This window comes from Mirounga angustirostris, unplaced genomic scaffold, assembly GCF_029215605.1.
Source record: "Mirounga angustirostris isolate CCGP_5_RB_7025 unplaced genomic scaffold, mMirAng1.0.hap1 SCAF_5, whole genome shotgun sequence".
Classification (NCBI taxonomy): Eukaryota; Metazoa; Chordata; class Mammalia; order Carnivora; family Phocidae; genus Mirounga; species Mirounga angustirostris.
This window is the reverse complement of record NW_026991713.1, coordinates 18,152,311-18,171,270: the sequence shown is the minus strand read 5'-3', so window position 1 is coordinate 18,171,270 and position 18,960 is coordinate 18,152,311. Positions and strand designations below refer to the sequence as shown.

At 45.0% G+C, this 18,960-nt stretch overlaps 1 protein-coding gene across 1 annotated transcript in view; it reads left to right on the top strand.

Annotated features, from left to right (window-relative positions):
• STAB2 (stabilin 2) overlaps positions 1-18,960 on the top strand; it is a 144,915-nt gene that overhangs the window by 18,986 nt on the left and 106,969 nt on the right. Inside the window, exons 4-9 of the mRNA XM_064590721.1 lie at positions 728-813; positions 1,864-1,930; positions 9,176-9,271; positions 14,582-14,707; positions 15,617-15,813; positions 17,640-17,773. Of these exons, the coding sequence (XP_064446791.1) occupies positions 728-813; positions 1,864-1,930; positions 9,176-9,271; positions 14,582-14,707; positions 15,617-15,813; positions 17,640-17,773 (706 nt within the window). The remainder of the gene's footprint in view (positions 1-727; positions 814-1,863; positions 1,931-9,175; positions 9,272-14,581; positions 14,708-15,616; positions 15,814-17,639; positions 17,774-18,960) is intronic.

Below are 18,960 nucleotides of genomic sequence, written 5' to 3'. Positions count from 1 at the left end.
AATAGGACTTAACTTCAGGGGCTTGCATTGAGTAGTATATGCATGCATCCTTTATTATTATCTAGAATTCCGTATCATTAGCTATTTTGTGGAAGGCATTTGTCTTGCTAACTTTAATTTGGGATAATATTTGATCCTGCCTTATTCACACAAACTCTCCTACCAAGCCTTTAAAACCCCAGCTTGAATGACTCCTCCTCAGGATATCTCCCAGACTTCTCAAGGCACTTCAATAGCTCCCTTCTCTGGGCTCCCTGGGGCATTTTGTTCCACAGCACTGCGGAAGAAGCCCAGCTATAGAGTAATGCTGAGAGATGAACTGAAGTCCCAGCTTTGCAAATTATAAAGTGTGAAACCTTGGGCAAGTTACATGGCCTCTCTGAACTTCAGTCTCTTCATCTGCTAACCAGGACCCATAACAACATCTCAGGATTTCAGTGGGAATAACTTAATTAGAAAAATATAAAGTATAAAAATTAAAAAGTGTAAAGTATAGCAAATGCTCAAGAAACGGTAGACAGTCCAAAGCCTTCTAGGACAGCACCTGACTATACTGTGATTCACTCGCCTTCCCCACGTAACCCTGGGTGAGGTCGGCAGGGTCTTTAATCATTTCTTATCCCTGGCAGCTAGCACACTACCTGGCCCCTAGGAGATGCTCAGTGCATCCTTGCAAAATGCTGTGTGCAGGCATGAATGAATGAATCTGAGCCCTCTGATTCCCTAGAGTGTCCAGGAGGCGCGAGCTTCCCCTGCAGCGGTAGGGGCAGTTGTGCGGAAGGCATGGAAGGAAACGGAAGTTGCTCCTGCCAGGTAAGCTCACAGACATGTTCTCCTTCCCCCTCTCCGTACTTGTCGTCCCTCCTTAAACACATATACACTAGGTGGAATCTCTAAGAAGTAGCACTGTTAGTAAAAAGAGTATACAATCTGCGACAAAATGACCTCTTAGGGGCGGGAGACCTTTGAGAGAGTCAGTTCCCCGCTCAGCCTTAAGTACATCCTTCTGTAAAATGGGTTTGATAAAAAAAAATAAATACCTGTATCATTACATTTGTTGAAATAGTGCAATGAGATCATATATGTGAAACTATTTCGTGAAACTCTACAGGGCTGTAGAAATTACTGGGTTTTTTTCCTGTTAAGAATCACTACCATGAGCAGACTACTCTGTGGTCACTGGTTCTGCCAAGTGAAGAACGTCTATTGTTATCCCATGAAAGTGACTTTTTGTGAGTTTCAAACCTTTGATAATTTAAATACAAAGAAATCCTTCTGAAAGGGATGGAGCTCAATTGTCTTCAGAAATGCAAAACTGAAAGAGCGTTCATTTTACTCCTAAGTGAAATTACATGTGACTGTTAGCACTTGCCCTCTGTTTGTATCTTTGGACTGACAAAGCAGCCCCCTTCTGAGGAGCTCCAGGCTCTTGGTGGAAAATGACGCAGGGTTAATGTATGCATTGTAACACAAAAACAGCCGAGTATAAAGGCAGAAGTAGGAAGAAGGAGCTTCAGGGAAGGACGGAAGGAAGATACAGTTGAGAAACAAATGCTGACCAGACCATCAGTTAGAAATCCCAGGGCAGGGGCGCCTGGGTGGCTCAGTCGTTAAGCGTCTGCCTTCGGCTCAGGTCATGATCCCGGGGGCCTGGGATCGAGCCCCGCATCGGGCTCCCTGCTCAGCGGGAAGCCTGTTTCTCCCTCTCCCACTCCCCCTGCTGGTGTTCCCTCTCTCGCTGTGTCTCTCTCTGTCACATAAATAAATAAAATCTTTATAAAAAAAAAAAGAAAGAAAGAAATCCCAGGGCTTCCTGGAACGGCGACCACTTGGGTCTCACACCATCTACTTGGTTTTCTACAGGACGGGTTTGGGGGAACAGCTTGCGAAACCTGTGCTGACAACTTGTTCGGGCCCAGCTGCTCAGCAGGTACGTCTGATTGTTGCGTAATCAGATGCATTTGTAAGGGCTGAAAGTAAAACCTGGCTTCGGCAGCTGAAGACCGCAGAAAGGCTATTCCTTGTAGGGGAAACACCAAAGAGTTACACAGAACTAAGTCTACACAGGCAAAACAGAGTTGACAACACATGTAGTCTTTGAAAAAGAGAGACCGTGTTCTCTGTGGTTTCCAGCACCCGCAGTCAGCTGCTCACCAGTAATGCTTTCTGGCAAACTTGGCAGCATACGCTTCCCTCTCTCCAGGCTCCAGGATCCAATATCCACCTGTTGTTTGCCCTTGAGGTCTTTCTGGGTCCTGGTCTCAGCATAGACCTTCTTCCCAGGGGCCTCTTCTTCCATGATAGGGCCAACCATGTTCTGTTCCTTCCTTTCAGAAGTTCTCAAACACCTGAGCGGATCAGGGATTGTTGGCTCCATTTTGCAGATTAAACAAACAAACAAATTGACACCGGCTTGTCCATTCTCTTGGCTCCCCCAGGAGTAGACCGTGAAGCAAGGATTTCAGTATGGGTAGCATATTTGGCAGGTAACCCCAGAAACACTAAGAAAATGACGTAGGGAAAATAAAGGGCGTGTTATCAAGCCAGAGACCGTGTAGATGATTAGAGCTTAATGCCCTGGGGAGCTGGGCATTACTGTAGAACATTCCTCTTGGAGTCATCCTAGCAGAGGGGAGCGGGAACCACAGTTTGGTAGGCAGAGTGAGGACCTCCCCAAAATGTCCACATCCTAATCCCTTGGACCTAGGAATATATTACCTTATATGGCAAGGAGAATTCAGGTTGCAGATGGAATTCAGGTTGATAATCATCTGACCTTAAAATAAAGAGATTATCCTGGATTATCGGGGTGGGCCTACTGTACCCAAAGGTCCTTAAAAGTGGAGGAGGAATGCAGAAGATACCGTGTCAGAGTGATGAGATATGAGGAAGAATCCCCCAGCCTTTACTGGCTTTGAAAATGAAGGGAGCCACAAACCAAGCAATGTAGGCAGCCTCTAGAAGCCAGAAAAGACAACGAGCTGATTCCAGACGCCAGTGTGCACTCGGGCAGAGCAGCCTTCCTAGAAAGGGCTCACAGGATACTGGAAGTTGGCTGGAAGGCAGGGAATCGTAAGGCCTAGAGCATGTGGGGAGTAGGGGAAGTGTCTGCCAGATTCACAGTCTCCCAGAAAGGATATGTCAGGTGACCTTTACTCCAGTACTACCTTAGTTCTGGCTTTTATGGAAAAGCCAAATTTGGTAGACCCTGCTTTGATTCAAATATTTTTTGCATTAAAACCTATGCCCATACATTGACATCTCACCCCCATAAATAGTTATCTGTTATAACTTATAACTTATAACTATAAAGTTATCTGTAATAACTTTGACCTGCAACAGCGGAGACATTGTCTCCTAATCCATGGTTCCTTGAAGGCAGGTACTACATGTCTTTCTCCCCAGTACCTCCCACAGTGCTGCCTGCATGCGAGACACACACTACGCTTCTGATGGCTGGATGAATAAGTGAGTGAGTGAGTGAATGAGTGTATGAATGAATGAACGAATGATCAAATTCACTCCAGCCATGTTGTCCTGACCCACAAGCTTGATTTTGAGAGGCACCATGTGCAGAGAATTAGAGCTTTGGCTTACCCTCAGACTGGGCTTCAGCCCTAGGAACCTTCAGTTTACCCAGCACATGCTCTGCCTTGTCTTCATCTGTAAAAATAGAAACAATATTGTCTCCTTTAGTGTTATTATGAGGATTTAGTGAGATCATCAGTGCACAATAAATGTTAGCAATTATTAGTAGTAGTACCTAGGATTCCCTAGTGGCCCCCAATCTTATGCTTTTGTTCATCCACCACTCTATGGAAGATGATTTCATAAGGGTGTTGGCAAAAACAAGTTGAAAACAGATGTTGGTATTCAGTGTGTTTTTAACATTGTATGTTGTATTAAAGGACATGTCTCCCAAATTGGCCCTTTCCTACCATAATCCTAGGATCTGAATCACATATTTTAAATAAATATTGAAATGGAAAGGAAAAAAGGACAGCATCCAACACTGTTTACTTACCAAGAAAGCCAAGTACAGCTGGGGGATGAAAATTTGGAAAGAAGATGAATCCATGTTGCCTCCAAGAAATTAGTGCCAGTTGGTGATAAGCACAGATATACAAGGAGACTCTAAACATTTCTAAATAAAGAAAGTATCCTCCCTTCACACTTGTTTGTGCCATGGAGGAAGGGCAAGTGAAAGGGAGAAAGGTGGATTAGAAACCTAAATTTTTAAGTAAGAAACCTAAACTAAGACTCAGGAGAGAAAACTCCAAGCTCTAGTTTCCAATCAATAGAACATTGGGAGATGATGGAATGTCCTGAATCTGTACCATCCAAGCAGAAGCCTGGTGCTCAGTGGCGGGACACATGTGGCCACTGAGCACCTGAAATACAGCTAGTGCAACTGAAGAACTGAACTTTAAATCTTAGTTCATGTCACTCAACTTAAATTTAAATAGCCGCATGTGGCTGGTTTCCTCCATATTGGAGAGCGCAGCTCTAGAACATAATGGTTAGGAGAGCAGGCTTTGAAGTCAGACTGGCCTGAGTATGTAACCAACCCCACTTGCTGTGTGACCTGAGGCAAGCTATTCAGCCTCTCTAAACCCTGCCATCTATAAAACAGGAATAATACCTGCCTGTGGGATTGACATTGTAGCAAAGCTCTGAGCAGCAGGTCACAAGCACTCACTCGATGGAAGCATATAGTCAGTGAGGACAAAATCAGTCCAATGGTAAGCAAGCCATGCGTGGATGGTGGATGGATGGATGGTGGTTGGATGGCTGACTGGCTGGCTGTCTGGCTGTCTGGCTGGCTGGCTGGCTGGCTTTTCCATTAGCAAAGACGAGAGAAACTTGCAATCTTTTTCAGCTGGGCCTCCACTGGGTGCCAGTGTGGTTTCATCCAGTGAGGCACTGGTCCCACGGAGGTGGCAATTCTGCCCGTAAGTAGGACAGCTCTATTAGCTGTAGTTTATTTTTAACATTGACTTTAACCTGCTGCCAGAGCATTCTCCTACCCTGCTGTTGATTAGTTTCGAAATGATTTAGAGTTGCATTGCCAAGGGTTTTCGTCTCTGCTGCCAATGCCCTCGCCTGCTCTGTGCCTCATTCCTGGTTAGGGCAGAATGCAAAGCCCACTGTCTCTGACATGACTCTTAAATCAATCCCACAGTTGTGTCTCATTAATAACAGTAACTAGCATTTGCTGAGCACCCGCTGTGCACCAAGCAGCGTGCAAAGTTTGACAGGCATGATCTCTTTGGATCCTCACAACTCTGCAAGCTGGGTTCCTCATGTTACGGATAAAGAAACAGAGAAGTTTCTCAAGGTCAAGCAGTTATTTCGGGGATAGTAGCAGAATTTGACTCCAAATATCTGACTCCAGAGCCTGGGCACCCGAACACTGCACTGTTCTGCCCCTGATGAGCATCCACCGTACATTAGACCCCTGACAAATGATAGGATGCTAAAAAGGAGACAGATTAGTTCCCCAAGGAGCTGGAAATGCAGGTGACAATTACGATCCAGGGTGCACAGCACACACAGGATGCTATGGGAACAGGAGAGGGAGAAGCTCCCTCTGCCGAGGGGCATAGCACTGGGGGCTTCGGGCACTGTCCCTCTGACCCAAATGGCCATGGCTTTGACCTCTTTAAAGTCACACGCCCCCAAATTTGTTTGTGTGTGTCTCTAGAGACTTGCTGACACCAGTTCAACAAACTCCAAGGGCTCCTTAAAAGACACCGCAGAATCCCTCCACAACTCGTTTCTCCTTCCCAAGGGCACTTTCTCAGCCGTGGCTGGTGACCCTGCAATAGGTATCAGGTGTTCCCAAAGGCTGTCCGTGCCGGGTCAGTTAATCCAGTACAGTGTCTGTACCAGAACGCAGGACACAGGGAGAGGCTCATACCACATGGCCTGGAGGGAAGCTTGATGGCAAGGACAGCTCTTACAGTTAGCACTGAAGTTGGGAGCCGGGGCTGCGTCACATTCACTTCCCTCTTCTGCCTCCTCGCCCTCTTCCGTTGGCTACATGACACTTAGGAACTTGAACCTCCGAGTCCAGCTCCTCACCCTGCCATCTATAAAACAGGAATAATACCTGCCTGTGGGATTGACATTGTAGCAAAGCTCTGAGCAGCAGGTCACAAGCATTCACTCGATGGAAGCATATAGTCAGTGAGGACAAAATCAGTCCAATGGTAAGCAAGCCATGCGTGGATGGTGGATGGATGGATGGTGGTTGGATGGCTGACTGGCTGGCTGGTTGGCTGGCTGGCTGGCTTTTCCATTAGCAAAGACGAGAGAAACTTGCAATTGAATTGTCCTTGAATTTAGGTATTGTGAACTACTCATATTCGTATACCCAGTGCCTCCTACAGTGACTGCCACTAGGTAGGAACTGGGTAGATATTTTTTTAATTGAATTGAATTGACCCTTCTCTACCGAAACATAATACGCCCCCTCCGCACCCCAGTTACCTCCATGACCAATCTGACTCCTCCCTGGAGCTCCCGTTCCAACAGTTACAGCCACAGGCGAACGTCAAAGTGCTTTGTTAAAATAGCAAGAACGGCAAGTCCGTTTTGGAAGTGAGGATGACAACCGCAAGTCCGGTTTAAACTTTCACGTTATTTGTATGAATACTTGAGCTGGATGTCTCCCACGTTTCATAGGGAACACAAGGTTCATGAGCTCTACCGCACCGAGTGCAGTGAGCATCAGAGGAGATAATGTGGGTAAAGCATGTGGCAAAATGCCTGATGGATAGTAAGTGCTCAATAAAGGGAAGTGCAGGGCCAGTGCTAGGATGAGGTGAGGGAGGGACATGCCTTGGGCACCAAATTTAAGGAGGCATCAGGAACTCAGTAGTCAAGGTAAGGCATTTCTTTCTTAGCGAAGACCCTCGCAACAAAGGGCCACAAACAGGAGGCTTCAACAACAAGGATTTGGGGTCTCAGTTCTGGAAGCTAGAAATCCAAAATCAACGTGTGGGCAGGGCCAGGCTCCTTTCGAGTGCTCTGGGGAGGGCCCTTCGATCCCCTCGAAGCTTCTGGTCGGGCAGGCTTTCCCCACTCTAATCTGTGCGTGGTGTCCTCACGTCTGTGTCCTCCCCTCTTCTTAGAACGACCAGTCATATTGGGCGAAGGCCCCAGTAGGACCTCAGCTTAACTAATTGCATCTGCAATGCCTGTTTCCAAATAAGGTGACTCCGAGGGACGAAGAGTTAGGACTTCAATGTATCTTTCTGAGGGACAAAATTCAACCCATTACAATCATGTTTTTAAGTTCTTGAGTAAAACATCCAAATATCAAAGAGAGGCAGGATCCACCTCTGCACTGGAGCTACCTTGCCTCATTCTGTCCACCCCCTGCCCTGCCTCCCCCTCCTCTCCCTGTATCCTGCCTCCCCCTTCTCACTTTAATTCTGGCCCTGCAGGATGCTGTCTGATTGATGATGTAGTTGTGCTGTTATGGGTATTGCGATAAGGCAACAAAAAAGATGTTGTAGGGACATACAGGGAGGAGGGAGGCCTCCCAAGGGATTCCAGGCATGGAAGTGTGCAATGCAGGAGGAGGTGGGTCTCTCCTAGGCCAGCCCCACCCAACTATTCCTGGCCAGCTCCCATCACCATTGATCTATCACACTGCATTGTGATGAGCTGCCTTTTCCTACCATTAGACATAGAGGGCACGGACTTTGTCTTGTTTCTCTTTAGGTCATTAATCCCAAGCACAGCACCCTGAATATGAGAGATGTTCAATACGTATTTGGAAGGAAGGAAGGTAAACTAATGAGTCATCCCTTGTGCTTAGAACCTAAGATGTATAAAATGAAGCAGCGGAAAATGAAAAGTAAAAAGGTTGGAATCAGATTGGATAGAGCCTTGTTTGCCAAGGAGAGGGATTTGGATTTCATTTGGTCAGCAATTGGTGGTCACTGAGATATTTTGGAGAAGATCACCTGCCATTACTGGTCAAACGAAATGGATGGAACAGAGAGGTGAGAACTTGGACAGCAAGGCCAGATAAAATGCTATTGCAACAGTCCAGGCAAAACATGACAGGCACCCGAAGGAGAACAGTTCCGATGGATATGAAGAGCAGGGGATCGAGGTGGGACATATAATAAAGAATTCAAAGGATTTGATGTCTTACTAGATGTTTGAAATACTGTCTTAATCCTTGCTTTTCCAATATTTGGTTAGGTTTTTAAGCAAGTGGATGTTCTTAATTATGTTTCACTTGAGTTAATATTAAATTGGCTGACAGGCACTGAACACATGTGTGGTAGGCAGAAGAATGTCCCTGCAAAGAAGTCCATATCCTCAGCCCTGGAACTTGTAAATATGTTAGGCTACATGGCAAAGGAGAATTAAGGTAATTAAATTAAGATAATAAATTTGTGTTGTTTTAAGTCACAATTAAGTTGTGGTAATTTGTTACAGCAGGAAAAGGAAACCAATACAGTATGTCGCACAGAGGGCTGGGCCGAGGGTGCTGGTGACCCAGCCAGATCGTAAGTCTTGCTACAAGTGAGCTGCAGACCGAGTGCTAAAGAACTGACCATTTATTTCAAATGCCCTTCACTTGTCATTCCTGAAATGACCTCTCAGTGGGCTAAAAAGATATCTATTTCAAGCTAAAAGACATGGCATAGTTCTTCTCTGCCCTTTCAGATTTCTTTTTTATACTTGAAGGTCCCCATCATTCAGGAGGTAGGATTTATCCCAACAGACAGTAGATTTCCACCACCAACAGTGATTGAGTCAGTGGTGGCTTTTCTCTGTTAAACATGACAGGCGTATAAAAAACATTAAGTTAATTCTCTTCTTGAGGCATCCAAAGATGAAGTAACTAGTTTAAAAGTAGAGAAAAGCACTCCAATGCACTCCAACGCCCCAATACATGATCTCACCCAGCTGTAGAAATCCCAGGAGGTAGGTATCACTATCCTCATGTTGCACGTAAATACATTGGAGCTAATAAAAGAAAAATGAAGCCAAGATCCAAACCAGGGTCTCTAGGACTTCAAACCCTTGGTTCCTCCCATCTATCTCCTCGTGCAGATCCTCAACAAAAACTATCTCAAAGCATTACTCCTCCAGAATCTTCAGAAGTCTATATCAGGTAATGAAAAAAGTCCCCGTTTTCTGTCTGCAGTGTGCAGCTGTGTGCACGGAGTGTGCAACAGTGGGATAGACGGCGATGGAACCTGTGAATGCTACTCTGCGTACGCTGGCCCCAGCTGTGACAAGCGTAAGTCCTGCCGCTTCCTTAATGCCCCACCAGACCAGACAGGCACAGATGGATGCCTTTCAACTTTGTGTTCACATACCAGGCAGGGCTCCACGTGGGTGAGGCACCATCAGATGTCTTCCCAGGAGAAAACCAAAAATTAAAAAGGGCGAGAAATGAAAGGAGATGATGGGAGGGGAGGAGAAGGGAGGGAAGAGATGGCACAGAAGAGGAAGTCATGGGAGGTTTGGGAGCAATGTACCGACATAGCTATGATTTAGGAAGGTCAAGCTGGCGGCGGTGCGAAGGAAAGAATAGAGAAAGTTGGAAAACCAGCTGAGGCTATGGCAACAAGTCAGCCACCCAGGAAGGGGGGCAAGGCATGTTCTCAAGTTCATGTCTCAAGGACAGAACACATGCACAGGACATGGAGGTTCACTAAGGCTAAGCGATTCACCAGAGGTCACAAAACTACCAAATAGAAGAGCTGGAACTCAAATCATTTGAAATTCTTTAAATGCTCTATCACACTGGGTCCAAGCATGAGATAGGAACCACAGGGTGATTGAAACAAGGGAAATCTAATAGAATTAGTGAGCTATGATAGGAGAGTGGCTATAAAAGCACAAAGTGAACTCTAGGGCTGCTGGGGCATAACAGAGGAAACTTGGATAGGGGTGACCATCCCCAAGGCTGAGTTCAAACCTTGTTGGAGAAGGGCTGGTGGCAGGCCCCTGGGTAGAGGAGAAGTTTGCTGTTTGCCCAAGCCAGCATGGGACCACACTCATCCGGCAGGCAGGCAACAATGCTCCAGGGCGCGGATGAGCCAAGGCTAGGGGTGAGCAAGCACACAGAGGGAGCTGGAGGGCTGGGGGTGCCAAACTTGGAGTGTGCAACATCTGTGTGTGGAAAGGGCTGTGGGAAGGTGGTCACTGGGTCCCAGCTGAGCATGCGAGGTCACAAATAGACTGTGCACTCTGAGTGATGGCTGAAGCAGAGCATCACTGAGTGTCCTCACACGCCCGCCCCACTGACTGTACAGCAGTGGAAAGCAAACACGGCAGAAACACAACACTGCACAAAGGAAGCACGAGACGAGCCCCTTTCCCCTGCAGTGGCCACCCAGACCCCCCTACTGGCCAAGCTTCATATATTACTATAAAGGAGAAAGAGAATCCCAATCCATTATCAAAGAGCAGGTAATGAAGGGTGAATTTGGAGCTTAGCCATTAAGAAACTGGACGTTCTTCCTGTGACACTAGCCTCACTTAACTTATCCTCTGGATTTTACTCTTCTGATCTGTAAAATGAAGGGATTGGACAAGATTCAAATTCAACAAATTCAAACTCATTTGATGGAAAGTCACTGTGGGGCTATGCACAGTGAGGAGGATGAATAAAACACAGCCTTCTTCCTGTGGAGGAGACAGGCATGCAAATGACTGATTCAAATCAACAGCAGAATGAAACTCAGGTGGAGAGGATAACCCCTTCTGTAGACCTCAGTCAGCCTCCTTCCCTGGCCACTCCTATCATTGCCCAGCAGACTCATGAGCAAAGACCTTTTTAATAAGACAGCATACCCAGCCCAGAAGCCAGCCTAATGGAGAACACGGACAGATTTGCCTCCAAATGACAAAATAATTCTGCTGAGTCAAAAGATAAACGATAGACTGGAACAAAATATTTACAACCCACATGGCAGAAAAGTTTTCATAATAATATGAACCCAATTTTAAAATTTGCCGAAGCTTCTTCTCAGGAGAAGAAATAAAAACTAGCCAACAAGCTACTTGCTTAACCCATGCAGAAATGCCAATGAATCACAGGTTAATTTAAAACTATAATGAAGTGATATTTTAAAGGTTTGGAGGTTTGGTTTTGGTTTGGTTTGGGGTTTGTTTTTTGCTATGTTACACAGATTGCAAAGATAGGTAATACCTACCTGTGGGTAACAGAAAAATTACAGTACAGTCAATGGGGAAATGAATTGCTACAACCTATGAGGGAAATTTAGCTATTAAATTTTTTAAAGTATGCTTACAGTTTTCCGCCATAGCCCCCATTCTAGGTATTTACCTGGAGAAAGAGAGAAGCAGGCACCAGTAGGTAAAAATATATGTACAAAGAAATTCATGACAGTATAGTTTGTAAGAACAACACGAGCTAGACACAACTTGAATGTCCATCAGTAGGAAATGGTTGAGTGAATTGTAGCACATCCTACTCCCGTTAGGATAACGCCAGCCACTGCAAGAACCAAACACAAAAATCCAACGGCTTAACACTAAGATTCCAAAACTGTACGAAGGCATCCCCCAAGCTACCACACCAAACTCACAAGGGTGTCATGGGATATTTTAAACTTTTGAGGGAGGCAGCGATACATCCGTATAATACTGCAGAAATTGCTAGCTTGAGTTAGTTCACAATTTCAACATTATCAACATTATCCCTTTCAATGATATCATCCTTACAAAGCTGTGTTTTCAGTGGTTGCTAAGATAAAAAGCAAGTAATCATGCAAAAATCCTTTCGAATGGAATGAGGGAGGGAGTCTCCAATCTGATTCCAAGGTTTAAGACATTGGGCAGTGTCCAAAAAGCTCACACATTCCACTTATAAGTAAATATGGTTATTTAAGAATGAAGTAAAAATATTTCTCTTTATACCAACCACATTACTTTTTCAAATTGTTACTGAGGTCTCATGACACACTTACTGAATTCCTTGGTTCTAACAACTTAAAAAATGGACCTGGTGGATATTTCTTTTAGACTGGGGCACCATGAAAACATTAAGACACTAAGCACCATGACCCGGGAATTTGGGGAACCTCTAGCTTAACATAACAGAGGTATAATTCTTACTCATGTACAGTCCTGTATGGGTGTTCATGGTTGACGCCAGCTTCCCACCACATGGTGATTAAGGATCCAGATCTTTCTATTTTGTGCCTCTGCCATTCTGTAGCACCTCAGAGTGCTCTGCTTTGAGCCATGGAAGGAAGAAGAGAGGATGGAGAAACCCCTGCTTATGAAATCCAGAATGACACATCCAACTTCCTCTCAATATTCCATCGATGTAAAGTCGTCACATGACCCCACCTAGACACAAAGAGCGGTTGGAAATGTAATCCTTGAAAGGGCAGCCACTTTCTGGCAATGATTCTACTTTACGGAAAGAGTTGGGGGTTGTTCTCTACATTTGGTTCAACTAGCCACTGTTGGGGACAATTCTCCATGAGTATCTCATATTTGTATGCTTCTTGAGTGCAGCTCACTGACTGCTCTTTGTTCCAACATCTTGTCAAGGATGTTTATATTGCAAACAGCCTCGGAAGATGTAGAGTCTCCCTTGGGAACCAAGTGTAGGCATGCGTACTGCCTGTTCGAGTTATCAATGGATTACCTTTCAGCTCAAAACTCATCTTTTTTGCCTCTTCTGTGATAATGGAGGGGAATTTGTAAATATTTCTCATTTGCCAGGCAGCAAGATGTAAAATCTTATGAATCGAGGGTGCTGGAGGGACACTGAAGAAGGAAGGTTTATCTCTTCCTGTTTCTGCTTTCGCCCACTCACCAGGGCCCCAAAGAACTTGGGTTTTCTCCACTGCTCAGCCCTCCACAGCTTCTCCAGTGCTAAGACCCTGCAGGGCCCAGCTTCCTCCAGTGTTTGCCTACTGTGTACCTTGTCTAATGCTTGACTCAAGTGGCGTCAGCATAGCCAGGAGCCCCAGACTCCACAGACCTGTGTCCCACCACACAGAGTTATGCTTGCTGTTCAGTATGCTTTCTCCTCTGGGCTATGCTCACCAAGGGCCCTGCAGGGTTGGCCATCTGGAGAGCCAGCCATGCCCCCCTCTCTCCCACACGGCTGGCCCCTGTAGCCGCCCTGGTCCCAGCCACACACAGAAGTATACTACCCTTCCGAGGGGGTAGCTTCTCAGCTTCCAGTTCTGGTAGCACCCAGTGGCAAGCAGCTTCCCCGGGCACCAAATGAACCCTCAGGCTTGGCATCTCCTTGTGGATGACCTTCTTTAGAATTCTTTTTAACTCTCATGAGTTTTCTGCCGATAATTCTTTACACTAAAACATTCCCTGTTCAAATAATTGTGTATGTTAAAAAAAAGAAGATAGTAGGAAGGGAAAAATGAAGGGGGGAAAATCGGAGGGGGAGACAAACCATGAGAGACTTTGGACTCTGAGGAACAAACTGAGGGTTCTAGAGGGGAGAGGGTGGGGGATGGGTTAGCCTGGTGATGGGTATTAAAGAGGGCACGTTCTGCATGGAGCACTGGGTGTTATACGCAAACAATGAATCATGGAACACTACATCAAAAACTAATGATGTAATGTATGGTGACTAACATAACATAATAAAATAAAATAAAATAATTGTGTCGTTTTGTCTCTTGCCTGGGCCCTAAATAATACATTGCCTATTATTTAAAAAAACAAAAAAAACCAAAAACTTAGGTTCCCTAAGATTGGGGCTCCTCCCCTGTAATGGAATCCACTGCAGCCCCTCTCTGCATTGCTCCAGGGAACTTGGGGCTTAGAAGAACTGGTGCAAAAATGCCACCACTCTGGCCACTACTCTTGATGTGAGTCATAAACTGTCCTTCACCTCCAACCCAGGAGTCTCATAGCTTCTACCAGCATCCGTGGAACTGTATTAGCCCAACTTCTTAGCTTTGCACATTGGATAATATGTCAGATTCCTTGTAGTTTTTGACAAACACCTGTGCCCCCCTAGATGATGAAGTATACACAGTTATTAGAGTTTAAATAAGGATGCCTGGGTGGCTCAGTCCTTAAGCGTCTGCCTTCAGCTCAGGTCATGACCCCAGGGTCCTGGGATCAAGCCCCACGTCCGGCTCCCTGCTTAGCCAGAAGCCGGCTTCTCCCTCTCCCACTCCCCCTGCTTGTGTTCCCTCTCTCGCTGTGTCTCTCTCTGTCAAATAAATAAAATCTTTAAAAAAAAAGAGATTAAAATAGATCTTTAAAAACCTCCGTAATATATTGTTAAATTAAAAATCAAGTTGCTAAATATCTTCACAGGATTCTATTTTGTTTAAAAAAATCATCTAAATAAATTTATAAGTGAATGTAGTATATTCACTGTTGATATTATTTACTTTGGGAGTGAAATGGAAGAATGAGAATCAGAAAACGGTTAATTTTTGCCTTATACATCCTTTGTTTTTTGAATTGTCACAGTGAGTCTTTTTTAATTACATTTTTTAATCACAAAGAACACTGCATTGGTTGAGTTTTTTAGAATCAGTTATTCTACTAATGTGGGTATCTCAACAATCTTGCTTTGCAGCCATCCCTGAATGTGCAGCCTTGCTCTGCCCCGAAAATTCCAGATGCTCACCTTCCAGCCAAGATGAAACGAAACTGGAATGCAAATGCCTTCCCAATTACCAAGGCGATGGCCACTACTGCGAGCGTGAGTCGAATTTAGATCCTGCTAGCTCATTAATTGAGACGTTTAAGTTACTCAACAGAAAAAATAAAACAAAACCTCACAACCTCTCTAATATTAACACAATGGCACTTCAATTTATCTCTGTGTTAAGTTGAATGAGATATATAACAAGTGGCGAACACATGCTCATCCATGATGGCTTTTCAATAAATGGGCACTCACTCCTTCTATTATCAAAGCACATAAATAGATTTTTACACACAGTTTTATATCAACTGTACTGCTGTTAGGATAAAATACAGTCTTTCTTTCCTTTCCTTTTTTTATTTAAATTCAATTAGCCAAGGTATTAGTTTTTGATATAATGTCCACTGATTCATTAGTTGAATTAAAGAGGGCATGTGATATGATGAGCACTGGCTGTTATATTTCCTTTCCTTTCCATGCTCATGCGCTTTGGGAGAGATTGTGATGTGTATTGGTTATGGACATGAACTCTGGAGGCAGACTGCCAGCGTTCATATCCCAGATCTGCTTATTACTATATACATGACCTTGGACAAATTCTTCAACTTGCTTGTGCCTCCATTTTCCTATCTATCAAACGGGGATAATAATGGCTCCTTCCTTACAGAGTTGTTGTAAGGATTAACTGAGTTAACGTATGGCAAATGCTTAGACAGGGTCAGTACCTATTATAAATACCACAAGCATTAGTGCTTTCTTTCATGCTATTTTATATTTAAATCCACACATAACATGACATAGTAATATATCAACACAGTATTTGTAGTTATAATCTCTGACAGCCATATATAAATCTGTTCAACAGGTGGGGGACATCAGGTGAACTGTTTATTACTCTCTCTTAAAACTATCAAATTGCCTGTGCAACTTTGATGAGCTCATACCCTGTCATTGCCTTTCAAGCCATCAACCCATGTTTACAAGCAATCTGTCATCCTCATGCTCATTGCACGTACCTGGGACCGAATCAGCACAGTTGCACATGCCAAGAAGGCTACCACGGGGATGGCCACGTGTGCTTACCAGTAGACCCCTGCCAGACTCACTACGGAAATTGCCCTACAGAGTCTACAGTGTGCATATATGATGGGCCCGGACAGGTGAGAACATGGTGCATGGAACTAGGGTGTCTAGAAGTAGGACAGCCCACCAAAGCTAAAACCGTGCCATGGGTATCACTTGCCTGCTAGGTTCTCCCACTTTGCCCTTTCAATGCTCAATTTGGGCTGCCTCTCCAGGTATACCTCCCTGAGCTCAGGGCTAACCTCAATGTGTCCCCTCCCCAGTCCATCCTCTGAACTCACACTTTCCCAGCACCCCCAGGGAAAACATAACTGTCCTATGTTCTCTTGTGTCCTGGTCCTCAAGGGTAATTGACAAAATATATACACAACTCAAATTAGATTAACAAATTAACTGTTAACGAAGTCTTGGGTGAAAAGGTCATTGACTTTCACCTGCAATCCTCTATGCCGTCTCATGTCTTTTCAAGGTGAGAGAGGACTCTTAGAACTAAAAATATTCTGTCCCAAAGAGATGAGCCCTGATAAAATGTCAGGCAACCCTGACAGATTGTAGGGAGCAGTGAGGCTATTCTGGGCTGAGACCCTGTCCCTCTAAATCACATCATGACCTTGACTGGTAAAAAACAGCCAGGTCCAGAGACCTTTGCTGAGGAATCCAGTTGAAAGAGCCCTTTCACCAATACCTCATTCATCCATCAACTATTTAGTGGGTGCCCACTGCATCCATACCTGTGCATCAAGCTCAGTGGAGGAAATCTCTCTGTACAGAAGGATATTGCTGCCCTGGTAGGAGGAAAGGCTTCAGTGCCTGGCCCAACCAGAGTCATGTGTCCCCAGCGATCCAATCACCCCGAGGCAATGCTCGGGGAGTTCCCTGCAGAGAATCCACCCAATCTTATCTTCCGGGGAAAAAAAATGTATATCACACACTATTTCTACTATTAATGTCTGAGGTGGGTTTGGAAAGAAATTCAAGGATCTGAGCCTCCATCCTCAAAATGAGGGCCCTTATGGGAAAAGCCACATTAGACTCTGAGCCAAGGTCCCGGACCCTGGGAGTGAGACTAAAAATAAATTTTGTCTCCAAAAAAAAAATGGGAGAAGCCCCCCATTATTCACACAGAGGTGGGGCATTCATTATTCCCATTATTCCAGAGGAGGGTTCCTCAACTTTTGACATTACCAGCATTTTGGACTGGAGAATCCTTGGTTGGGGGGGGCTGTCCAGGGCATTGTAGGATGTTTAGCAGCATCCTTGGCCTCTGGTGACACTGCCCTCCTCTCCTGCTGTGACAATCAGAAATTTCTGTAGACATTGCCCAACGTACCTTAGGTTGAGACTCCCAGTTGAAAACTACTCTTTTAGAGCAATAACATCTCCCATCTGAGCCTCAGTCTCTACTCACCTGTAGACAATCTAAAACCAGGAATTATGGAGCCAGAAAGGCCTAGGGTTAAGAAATAAGAAAACTGAAAAGGTGAACTTTACAAACAAGGTGTAATTTCCCTAAGGGTGAAATACATAGACATGATTCCCAATTCCGAACCCTTTGACAAATTTTTTTTTTAAAGATTTATTTATTTATTTATTTGAGAGAGAGAGAATGAGGGAGAGCGAGTACATGAGAGGGGGGAGGGTCAGAGGGAGAAGCAGGCTCCCCGCCGAGCAGGGAGCCCGATGCGGGACTCGATCCCGGGACTCCAGGATCATGACCTGAGCCGAAGGCAGTCGCCCAACCGACTGAGCCACCCAGGCGCCCCTTTGACAAATTTTAATTGAAGCCCACACTTTGGACCTGCCCCAAGTTAGTTTTTATGGCAAAATACAGATGGATTCAAGAAGGATGTCAGCTTCTGTGACTAATGAGGACCCTTCGTTTTTCTCTCCTTGTCTTCTGAAGTCTCACTGTGAGTGTAAAGAACATTACCGCAATTACGTCCCTGGAGTGGGGTGCAGCGTGATCGATGTCTGTGAGTCTCGCAACCCCTGTCATAGGAACGCTAACTGCACTACCATCACACCAGGCCAACCCAAGTAAGTCTTTTCGGTTCTACCACCTGCTTTCCAAGTGGTGGCCAGTCAATGCTGTAAGTTCCTCTAAGGGCAGGAAATGTGTCTTATTCGGTCTTGTACCCACCCTCAGCCCCACCTCGCAGGATGCAAGGAGCATGGTAGTTACCCAATACATCTCTCTTTAATCACTGCATCATTCAACAATTGTTTCCTTTGTAATGACCATTAGAATGTGCTGAGGTATGGCTGTGGCCTGATAACTCGGTAGTAAGTGGTTAGAGCGTGGGAGAAGGAAACCACAGTTGCTGGGAAAACGAAGGTCTGCCGTGATGACAGGCATTTGACCTCGAATGTATATGCCTGTTTCCTCATTCATGAAATATTGCTTGCTAGTGCTGCCAAACAAGACTGGGGAAGGTGAATAAACACCAGTGGTGCTTCCTGGACTCCAGGTTTTAAGAGAAGGGACTTACCGAGAGTAAAAATATTTATGTAAAAACTCCTGAGGCAAAGGCAGCTTGTGTGGTGGTAAGAAGATGGTATTTGGGGGTGAAAGACCTGGGTCTGGGTCTCAGTACTTATATCTACCAGCTGAATGACCTTGGGAAAGTGACACCATCTCTCTGGTCTTGGTTTCTCCATGTATGAAATGAGCACAGTGATGTCTACTTCACTATGTTATGAACATTAATGTGAAAGAATGTTCTAGAAACTACTATAGAGCTGTATTATGTTTTCATTAGTGGGCGAACTGAGGCTAGAACCCTAGTCTTTGACTCCCAGACCAAGGTTTCTACCTCTGTGTCACTTTCTGTTCTCATTGTCATCAGCATCTGTGAAGGACTCACGACCACTGTGAGCTCAAAACCATAGTGGACGTTGAACCATGTAATTACTAACCAGTTTCTGTGCTTGCAGAGCCCCTTTTCATCTTCTTTGAAGTTTATTCTTTTTACAGTTGGGTCTCGAATGTGTGGATTTGCCCAGATAGGTTTCAGGACTGTCATGTTTTATCTGGGCAAATAAGTAGATCTGTACTCCCCGTGGGTAGAGTCAAGAGAGCTTGGATATCATAACCCCTGGGTTCAAGTCCCAGCTCTGCCATTTGCCTTCACCTCTCTGAATTGTGTTTCCTCTGTCATAAAAGGAGAGTTGTACCTCCCAGCAGACCTGTGACGAGGATTACATGAGAGTATATTCATCAGTCT